The sequence below is a fragment of the Colobus angolensis genome, unplaced genomic scaffold, assembly GCF_000951035.1.
Source record: "Colobus angolensis palliatus isolate OR3802 unplaced genomic scaffold, Cang.pa_1.0 Scaffold146, whole genome shotgun sequence".
Lineage (NCBI taxonomy): Eukaryota > Metazoa > Chordata > Mammalia > Primates > Cercopithecidae > Colobus > Colobus angolensis.
The window spans coordinates 2,507,153-2,518,923 of NW_012114555.1; the positions used below are offsets into that span (position 1 = coordinate 2,507,153).

The 11,771-nt window shown below is 37.2% G+C and overlaps 1 protein-coding gene across 4 annotated transcripts in view; it reads right to left on the reverse strand.

The window, feature by feature from the left end:
• RBPJ (recombination signal binding protein for immunoglobulin kappa J region) overlaps positions 1-11,771 on the reverse strand; it is a 102,919-nt gene that overhangs the window by 63,858 nt on the left and 27,290 nt on the right. Inside the window, exon 2 of one of the 4 annotated variants that reach the window (XM_011935636.1) lies at positions 8,491-8,673. The exons of the other annotated variants lie outside the window; for them this stretch is intronic. Coding sequence (XP_011791026.1) covers positions 8,491-8,507 — 17 coding nt within the window. The 5' untranslated portion in view covers positions 8,508-8,673. The remainder of the gene's footprint in view (positions 1-8,490; positions 8,674-11,771) is intronic. 4 annotated transcript variants of the gene reach the window in all.

The window sequence follows — 11,771 nt, forward strand, 5'->3', positions numbered from 1 at the left end:
GCCCGGCTAATTTCTTGTATTTTTAGTAGAGACGGGGTTTCACCATGTTAGCCAGGATGGTCTCGATCTCCTGACCTCGTGATCTGCCAGCCTCGGCCTCCCAAAGTGCTGGGATTACAGGCGTGAGCCAGCGTGCCCGACCCCTAACTTTTCAAGTTTTACAATGGAGAGAAAAGGGAACTATTTTACCAAATTCAGGTAGCTAAAATTGATAGAACTATTTTTCACATGGAGAATGCCCTACAAAGATACAACACTATAGGTTACTGTTATTACTTGCTCCACGAGCGATGTTCTTTCATGAAGCATGTTGCCACTTCAAAAAAGTGATAATCCACATTTTTGACAGATTCTATAAAGAAGTGGTATCAAGATCTAAATGGGAGTCTCTCAATACACCTTACAAATTCCCTCATGTAGTTTTGTTGAGTCTAAAACTAATTGATCGGAAAATGTGATAAACCATGTTCAGGTCTCCAGCAGTTACACCCAGGCAACTCTTTACTGTAGTAACAATAATATACCACTGTGTTTAAGATAATAATGACAATATTATTAGTCATAATGTTATTAGTTAACAGATTACCTGTGCTTTTAAAATGTTAGCAGTTCAAGATATAAAGGAGAATTTCAGATTGAAAAGAAAACCTTAATTCTAAGTAAAAATTTGAACTTTGGAACAAAAATCCAGTTAAAGGGGAGTAATTCTAACTGTTAATTTTTTCTACTATCTATGTTTTGGTTTGGTTCTAGTATTTCTCCAAAATTAAAACCACTGGTCCAGTCATTATATTCGACAAGGTCTTTATTCTGAAAAAGAATTACTACTCGTCCTGGATCAGCTCTCTCCTTTTTGAACAATCTCCTAAGATCTAAGATTTATGCTATTTCACAGCATCCTCCTGACTGGATCCTTGTTGGTCAGATCACTTCTCACTTGACCTGCCCCGTTCGCTGACTCAAAGCAATGTTCACGTATTATTCTTTTACAGGCAGAATGTACAGCAAACTCTTTTGTTTGTTCAGGCTGCATGTAAATGAGGAATGGGAGAAGAAAGAGAAAGGGGCTGGAAGGTTGGAAGAGAGAGGGAGGAAAGCAGAGGACACTGGAGTACCAAAGAGCAGTGAAAAAAAAGAGAGAAAGAAAAGACTGAGGGAGTGTCACAGCCACCAAGTTGAAGAGAAATAAAAGAGAGCAATTGAGTATCTAGTGGCCATAAAAGGAAAACTGTCCACCTCCTAACAAACTAAATCTGGTCAGTCCCAAATATGGAAATGTTTTAGTTGAAATACAGAGCTTTTCTTCTGTGGAATACGAGCACAGATCACAATCAAATAATCTCACACTGTGAGAAAAATCTGGTGAATTATTACAAACTCTTTCTACATTTTGCTTCCTCAAAATCCAGGTTTTTCTAACAAAAACAAACAAACAAAAAATCCCAACACTTTTATAGTTATTCCACAGCTTCCATCTCTGTAAAATAGGAATGTTAATTGTTAGCAATCTGCAGAGCTGTTGTGAAGACAGGGTAAATCATTTGGTAAAGGAAATCTTTTAAGTGAAATATTGATTCAATGTTAGCATAACACACTCAGATTTTCTTGGCCTTCAGATGTACCAATCCCCAACGCACAAGAGTTCAGTGATGACAAATTTCTAGAAATTGAAATCATTTCAAAATAAGATTACCTTCTTATGTATCTAGTTATTCTCTCAGTTTGTAAGTTAAGAAGTTGGTAAGTAAGAGTATGACCTGTTCTGCCATGACAGGATAGATGCATGCCTTAAAAACCTAGTATTATCAAAAGTTCATTCATTTGACTAATATTTGCTGAATACCTGTTATGACTATTCACTGTCACAGGGGATGGAGATACAGGAGTCAACAAAATAAGCAAAATCTGTTAATGAGGGTGAGGGAAAGAATAGATTTAGAAAGTAGACCAAGGATTGAAAATTGGCTCCCTACAGAGATAGTGACTGTTTATTTCAAATATGAATGCTTTCAGTGTGTTCTGCTTGCACCCAGTCATCCCCATTTTATAAGCATATTTGTGTTACTTATCTCTGGCCTATCCCTGCTCCAGGGCTAGAATTTCCCACTCAAGTTAGTTTTTCCACTGAAAATTCAACAATAAAGGAGTTTATTTAAAGTTAAATTTCATGCACATTTGATTAATCTAGCTGCTTAGCTGCTGCCAACAACACTTCTACAGGCATTTTTAATCCCCTCATCACCCCTGGGTGCCATCTCTGGCTACTGACCCCAGTTTGGGGCCAACTAAACTAGAATGCAGTTTAGTTTCCTTCTAAAGTACACTCTAGGAGGAGAAATTTACCAAAGAAAAAGAATACAAGCTGCTAACATGCATGATGACAACCAAAGGAAAAAGACAAAGCTTTGAAGAAACAAATTCCACAGAGAGACAACACGAAACCTTGTGCTTCCAACAGGATAAGCAGCATGAGGTGGAAAACGGTGAGACTGAAGTGACTAAACATAACGGGGAAAAAAAACAATCCTCTCATATATCGCCAAAAAGCCAAACCAATGCTATGGAAAAGACTAGGAAGAGTTGGATAATCTGGGAGAAGACAAGGGGTTAATGTGGAATAGGGAGAATCTGGTGAAACAAAGCAATAGAAAAACAAAAAATTCAACTCTTCCATACTCTGAATCCATATGTTTTCATTTACTGCCTCCACCACTGAAGATGTATGCCTGCACACATCTGTACAAAGACAAGCAACCATCATCAGGGTAGTTAACACACTGATTGGGAGAGGTTATTTATCTTCTGTAATTTCAAAACATGATTTCTGAAGAGCATATCATGCCCAATTCAGAGAACTGAACTATGTACTTTGACTCAATTTCCAAGAACTTGCAGAAAAAGATGAATTATGCATATTATCTTTTGTCCTCCTCTTTTGGCAAATAATTCTTCCATTTTTCAACTCCCAAGTGTAGAAAACTAATGTACAATTCCACCACTATGAAACAATTTACCAGAAGTCTTCACCCTCTTACTGTTTTCTAAGAAGAAACTATATTTTAGACAATCTTAAAATATACATATGCTGATACCACCCTGCTTTGAAGCCTTATTTATTTTAAAATATTCACCAAAAACTCTGTGATCATCCTCAATAAATCTATAAAGCAAACATCTGCTGTTATGAGGACACTGCAGTAGGCACAGGAACTAATCCAAGAAAAATAAAATTTTAAATGTTATCAAATCTTCACAACAACAGAAGGTTTAACATTTGAACATTTAACTGCCTTCAATATCTGTAATGTATTTGATTTATGCTTAATTTTTTGCAACTTTAAATTTTATATTTGCCTTCTGAATTAAAGAAGCACCTATTATACAAACAAGTCCTAACATATAAAAAATGAAAAGTGAACTGAGAGGTTTTATCTTTAATTTTTATTTTTCTAAGACAAGAGTCTTGTTTTGTTGCCCAGGCTGGAGTGTAGTGCCATGATCTTGGCTCACTGCAACCTCTGTATCCTGGATTCCAGTAATTCTCCTGCCTCAGCCTCCCAAGTAGCTGAGATTAACCGCATCTGGTTAATTTTTGGATTTCTAGTAGAGATGGGATTTTGCCACGGTTGGCCAGGCTGCTCTTGAACTCTTGACCCCAGGTGATCCGCCCACCTCAGCCTCCCAAAGTGCTGGGATTACAGGTGTGAGCCACCACGCTCAGCTTGAACTGACAGGTTTTAGTATGCATCATCATTTTATTTGTATTTTCTTTTTTATTTTACTTATTTATTCATTTTTTTTAAACAGAGTCTCACACTGTCACCCAGGCTGGAGTGCAATGGCATCATCTCAGCTCACTGCAACCTCCACCTCCTGGGTTAAGAGATTCTCCTGCCTCAGCCTCCCAAATAGCTGGGACTAGAGGCACCTGCAGTCATGCCTGGCTAATTTTTGTATTTTTAGTAGAGATGGGGTTTCACCATCTTGGCCAGGCTAGTCTCAAACTCGAGACCTCGTGATCCACCTGCCTCAGCCTCTCCAAGTGTTGGGATTACAAGCGTGAGCCACGGCGCCCAGCCTATTTGTATTTTTTTTTTTTTTTAACTGCACGAGTCTCTTCCATCAAGGCAAAGCAAGGGTAAATCCTTCCACAACCAGGATGTACTGTAAATTTCTTACATATGAACCTTTAAATATTTACCAAGGCAGGCCGGGTGCAGTGGCTCAATTCTGTAATCCCAGCACTTCGGGAGGCCGAGGCAGGTGGATCACAAGTTCAGGAGATTGAGACCATCCTGGCTAACATGGTGAAACCCCGTCTCTACTAAAAATACAAAAAATTAGCCAGGCATGGTGACATGTGCCTATAGTCCCAGCTACTCGGCAGGCTGAGGCAGGAGAATCACTTGAACCCAGGAGGCAGAGATTGCAGTGAGCCGAGATCACACCACTGTACTCCAGCCTGGGCGACAGAGCAAGACTCCATCTCAAAAAAATAAATAAAAATCAATATATATATATATATATATATATATATATTTACCAGGGCAAACAAACACACACATCACAAAACGATACAGCAACAAAAAAAAAAAACAAAACCAAAGTTTTACAGCAAACTAACTGTTCTGTACCATCAGAGATTTAAAACAAAAAAAAACCGACTGATCTGGTAATATTTGTCTTAGATATCTGAAGCTTTTGTGGCTGAGGTCAGCTTGGCAACAGGAATTTATCAGACTGAGTTTCACAGTTTTCCAGTTGATGATCACTAGAAATTAGGTCTCTGCAATCCCATACATACACATGCCACTGACACAAAAGTTTATTGTGTGATACATTCATAACATTTTCTATTTTGTTCTTTTCTGTTTCATTTGGGGGGTAGGGGGTTCAGGGGAGGCAGCAGCTTACTAAATTGATTCCAGAGTGTGCTACCACTGGCAGTTTGAAAACCACTAATCTATGAGTTGATAACCGTCACAATGCATGCCAAGGGGCAAGATACTACATCACTCTACTTAATAAAACAGCCTTGGTTAATGTCACTCAAAAGCCACTGCTGCTAAGTTCTCCTACTCTCTTTCTATTCCTTATTCTCTAATAATATTTACTTCAAAAAATAAAAATAAAAGATGGTAGGAGGACCCTTGAAAGTAACGTAGTGGACTGGCATACCATTAGAAAGCACACTGAAACTTATGCTGATCACTTCTTCTCAGAAGGCACAAAATAATATAAAACGAATACCACTTTTAAGGGACATCTATGACTAAGGGAAACATACACTTAGTGGAACTAAACAATATCCACATAAATGTGTATATATTTTATTTCAATCTTTTGATACAACTAAAACAGAAGTTTTAAGAAATACATTCTTTTCTATATTCAATGCACTGATATATTATTTTCTATTCTAATACATGCTTTAATGCTGGTCATAACCCAATGAATTTTTCTTTACCCACTCATGAATGTGCTGAAGGCTGCAATTTGAAAAACACAGCTTTAGAAAACACAGAAATCAACCCAGCAGGATAAGATGATCATGGATAAAGTAGCAGATTCCAGTGGCCACCTTCTTTCACTGATGTGAAAAAGCCCAAAGAATTGAAAACATCAGTCAAATAGTGATGGCTTATTTTACTCTAGGAATAGCATAGAAGAGTACAAGACTCAGTCAGGATAAGAAAAATGTAATAGCGCACCCTCTACAAAAAAAAATTCTAATCTATTCTACCTTGGAACTTGATTAGATCACTGTCATTATGGACTAGAGTTTAATATAAAGCAGTTTCATTTTACTTTAACAAGTACATTCCATTAAGAATATAACTGCTAACATACCAAAAGGATTTTAACATTAAGGTAGACAAACTGACAAAAATCATGGACTATACCAGTGTACTTCATTTAATAATCAACACTTAATCTGACACTGGCTTCCTACATACCTAAACCTGCACTGTGTGTATATGTACAATTATCTATATATAAATCATACTATACAATTATATAACAATATGCTTTTTTAAAAATATAGAAATGTATGGGTTTTTTCAAGTCACTCTTAGAACCTGTCACAATAACAAGGGAAGGGTTAGGTTTGAAATGTAGGTGAAGTGACCCCAGGATCTAAGTAAGCTTTTAACCACAAAGCTATAAAGACTTCCAGGCTAGGCACGGTGGCTCACACCTATAATCCCAGCACTTTGGGAGGCCAAGATGGGCAGATCATGAGGTCAGGAGTTCGAGACCAGCCTGGTCAACATACTGAAACTCTGTCTCTACTAAAAATACAAAAAATTAGCTGGGCATGGTGGCTCGCGCCTGTATTCCCAGCTACTGGGGAGGCTGAGGCAGGAGAATTGCTTGAACTGGGAGATGGAGGTTGCAGTGAGCCAAGATCACACCACTGCACTCCAGCCTGGGTAACAGAGCAAGACTCCATTTCAGAAAGGAAAAAAAAAAAAGTCTTCCAAAGAGAACAGGACTTCCCAACTCTAGCTGTACATCATAAACCTCTGTGGAGTTAAAACAAAACAAATGGATTCTCAAGTGCTACCCCAAAAAGAAATGTGAAAGTTGAGATCGCAAGTATTATCAAGAAACAATTTTGTAAACAACACATTGAACACTATCCTGAAACCATTATGTCCAAGAATATCTTTTTGGAGGGTGGATGCTATTCTGTCCCAACAGACATAAAATTCCTGATTGAACTGATTGATTGCCTTGGCTAATAAGCAGATTATTCTACCTTGTAACTTGATTAGATCACTGTCATTATGGACTAGAGTTTAACATAAAGCAGTTTCATCTTACTTTAACAAGTAAATTCCATTAAGAATATAACTGCTAACATACCAAAAGGATTTTAACATTAAGGTAGACTGACAAAAATCATGGACTATATCAGTATTCATAGTCCACTTCTGTTTCTATTTCTATTACACTTATCTATCCATGATTGATTTAAACTTGTCTTCCCAATATTGTTTCTTCTATTACCTAAAAGAGAGTTCTGAATCTGATGTAACATTAATGAATTCAGCATTCTTCATTCACTTCTATCACTCTTTAAAAAGAGCATTTAATACCAAACACAGAGTACAAAAATCAGGTTTCCAAGATTTCATATAATTAAGAAACTTATTACATCACTCAAAATTTTACAAAAATAAAAACTTTAAAGGTTTTTGATGGTTAAGTGGGTATTATAAAGACTAGAATTACTATACTAGTAACCACAAGTAACAGCAAAACTATATACCACAAACAAATGAATAACTGCATACATACATTGTTAAATAAACAATAATCACAGTATTAATTTTTTAAATTACTCATTTTTGGCCAGGCGTGGTGGCTCACACCTGTAATCCCAGCACTTTGGGAGGCTGAGGCGGGCGGATCACCTGAGGTCAGAAGATCAAGACCAGCCTGACAAATACGGTGAAACCCCATCTCTACTAAAAATACAAAAATGAGCCGGGCATGGTGGTGGGCGCCTGTAGTCCGAGCTACTCGGTAGACTCAGACAGGAGAATTGCTTGAATCCAGGAGGCAGAGATTGCAGTGAGCTGAGATCGTGCCACTGCACTCTAGCCTGGACAACAGAGCAAGACTCTGTCTCAACAAAAAAATAAATAAATAATAGGCTGGGTGTGTTGGCTCACGCCTGTAATCCCAGCACTTTCGGAAGCCGAAGCAGGTGGATCATGAGGTCAGGAGTTTGAGACCAGCCTGGCCAATATGGTGAAACCCCGTCTCTACTAAAAATACAAAAATTAGCCAGGTGTGGTGGTGCGTTCCTGTAGTCCCAGCTACTCAGGAAGCTGAGGCAGAAGAATTGGTTGAACCCGGGAGGCGGAGGTTGCAGTGATCCGAAATTGCACTACTGCACTCCAGCTTAGACAACAGAACGAGACTCCATCTCAAAAACAAATAAATAAAAATTATAAATAAATAAATAACTCATTTTCCTTTAAGTGAAAATTCTTTGTAAAAGAAAAAAACTGTACTAAATGGCCCAAATAGAAATTGTTTTGTTTGGTCAAATTAGTACCCAAACTGAAGACTTCATCCAACTATTTCCTATTCAGGCTACCATAAAATGACAGTTCTGTAGAGAACTAGTCTATGATGTAAAAGATAATTACAGAGTAATACATGAATAATCCCTAAACTATTTGTTGAATGAAATTACAGCCCATTACTATAAAAACTTAGGGAAAATATTTACCACAGTATCTTCCATAACCATATATCATACCATACATCATAAAGGAAAAAGAAAATTCATGGGTTTTTGTCACAAAAAATACTACCATAAATCCATAACCACATCTATAATAAAAAGTTATATATCTTAAATATGCAGTAACTAAATACAGAATATCTTAAATATGCAATAACTAAATACAGAATCATGAGTGTTCATTCTATCTATGACCTTGGGGTCACTGGGAGATTTCTAAAGCATACCTTTTAATCCACGCCATGGTACTTCAAGAACATGTTAAGGTAAGTCACAGCTCGGAACACTTCGATGCACCTCAAAACACCTCAGCCAGTGTATCTGTATCATTCTCCTTTCGTTTTGAGATCATAATGGTTCCGAAGAACTATAATGCTTCCATTTGAATGATAGTCTCATAATTTCAATGACTTAAAAACAAAAACAAAAAACAAGGCCTTAAGCATTGGTATGTTAAACCACTAGTGCACTGTGTTAACTGCTGCCATGACTAAGAAAAACAAAAAAGCTGCTGCTACCACTGTGTAACACTGTCATTTTTAACGTGAACCCTCATATGAATGAGGGGTAGAGTGACAGTCCTTGCCTTATCGAGACCTTTCTAGTAAAACCCCACAAATCTCTTTGCCCCAATTGTTTCTTCAATTTTCTTCTCAAGGAATAAAAATTACTTAAAACACTGGTCTGAAGACTTGCTACATGCTAGGTCCACTTCTCAACGACCACTATTCTATTCTGTGAATGAGGGCCAGAAATCACCTATACACCTGTCTAAAAGGAAACTGATTAATAGACCAGGTAGGGGATTCTTCAAACAATGCTCCTCCTGATGCTGATATTAATGAATCAGGTTAACTCCATGGATGTCACTAAACTGAAAACAGCTCCAGTTTCTAAAGCTTACTTCTGTAATAGCATTCATAAAAATGAACAGACAGACGGTTAACCATCAAGTTTTACTGCCATTCTGTGATTGACTTGGCAGGTATCTGTTCCTTTCCTCCTCACCCCACCCCACCTTTCTTACATAAAAACATAAAAAATATTTCATTTTTAGAAATAGTATAGTAAGAAGTGTATGTATCACATTTTAAATCTACTAAGAATTCACACTGCTTTTACCACAAGTGTGGCATCATGTAGCTACAAGAAAGAACACTCAAGCTACACAAAGTAAAACTAACTGATAACTGATCAATAAATATATTCATTTACTGTCATAAAGCAATTTAAATTACTTTAGGATGACCGATAAGGCAAAATTTTAATACAGGCAAGCCATAAAGAGCTTCCTAGGAGAGAAGTAGATGAGAAAGGTTCTGTTATACTCTAGGCATGTGGAACAGCTTGTGTAAAGAATGGAAGATAAAAGTTTCCCAGCTAGGGCTAAAAAGTATGTGCTAAGGAGAAAATGAAACTATTTCCTGGTTGAAAGAGCAGATGTAACTGATGAAAATCTTTCAATCCACTGTCAGAAAAAATTGCATACTTTTAAGATTTAGATTTACTATAGATTGTGGGGAATGCAGACTACAAAATGTAGGTCACTCTTCAGAAAGCTGATAATGGTGGTGACAGAATTACATATAGGAAAGAACTCTATCTACCACAGTAGGTGGGAAGAAACTAATGAAGAACAGAAACAAGGGACCCAAACCAATGAAATCTCTGCCTACAGCCACAACCATCTTTTCAAACTGATTATTTTAGTACATTAGTCCACCCCTCTGGCCCCTTCCCGTTCCTACTTAAAACAACTTAATGGCTCTGAATGTCACACACACACACACACACACACACACACACACACACACACACTCCTGAAAGGATATCACATTGTTTCCTACACTCTGCTCCTCCAGACAAATGAATCCTACACAGAACTACAAATCTTTATTTTATCTTTAGTTGCACTCTATTTTTATCTTCAGTAATGTGTATTTAAAACCCTATGAGGCTGGGAGCAGTGGCTCACGTCTATAATCCCAGCACTCTGGGAGGCCAAGGTGGATGAATCACCTGAGATGGGGAGTTTGAGACCGGCCTGGCCAACATGGTGAAACCACGCCTCTACTAAAAATACACACACATACACACACAAAATTAGCTGGTCATGGTGGCACACACCGGTAGTCCCAGCTACTCAGGAGGCTGAGGCAGGACCTGGGAAGCGGAGGTTGCAGTGAGTCAAGATCATACAACTGCACTCCAGCCTGGGTGACACAGTGAGACTGTGTCTCAAAAAAAAAAAAAACACCTATGAAACTGTCTAGAAAACATTCTACTTCCGTGCTAGTTATTACAGCCTCCTTCCTTTACTATGCTGTGAGGTCCAAAGGGTGTAACTTTTGTCTTTCATCTCTGTAAACCCATCATCACTTAACCACCAAAGCCTGCAACACAGTAGGCACTAGAAACTACTAAATATGTGAAAATATTACAAACTCTACTTTGAATATATGATTGATAGGCTAAATATAGAAAGTTCACAATGGCAGGTATACCTGATATGCCATTAAATACAGTAGGCACACAAATATTTGTTGAATGAATGGAAGAAAATATTTAGGAATGGCACTTCCAGGCAGAATAGCGAAAAACACACATTCACTGCTAAATGATAATAAGAATCTAAAATGATTTTTGGTATATCCAATTTTCCATTTTAAAATTAACTTATTTGGTGGTGTATATCAATATTTTGAGAATTGTATTTACATCAAAATTCGCATTTATAATTCAAAACTTTGTATGTATTAATGCACTAAAAATACACTGTGATGCCAGTATCAAGGAGAGCAAAGACTTTGAAAGTGGAAAAATTAAATTAATATAAATAATGCCCACTTTTTTGATGACTAAATTCTCATTGTTTTGGTTCTGACTACTGAATTTACAACACACAATGTTTATGAAATTATGAGATCAAATAACTACTAGCAAACTACTGCTAAAACATAAACTTCAGGAAAGTAGTTAGAAACAGATGCCAATAACTAATGTTTTCATAAACAGCCTCATATAGTAATCTGAAACGACAATGATGAAGGTGTTATAACGGTCATTGCAATATGATTATTAAGAAAGGCTTGGGTATTTCTTTCCAACACAGGGGAATGGTTAAATTATGACACATCCATACAATGGAAACGTTTGTTAAATAATACTGAAATAACATGGTAATATGTTAATTACATATGATTACCTAACTATATATAGTATTTTCCTACATTACATATTTTTGTATGTCTATTTATACATTTTAATCAGGACAGAAATTTTAAAATACGTTTAATAAATATAAATGTGTACGTTCCCTGAGATCAAGAAAAATTCTGCCCGGCACTGTGGCTCACACCTGTAATCCCAGTACTTTGGGAGGCCGAGGCAGGCCAGATCACGAGATCAAGAGATCAAGACCATCCTGGCTAACACGGTGAAACCCCATCTCTACTAAAAATGCAAAAAATTAGCCTGACATGGTGGCAGGCACCTGTAGTCCCAGCTA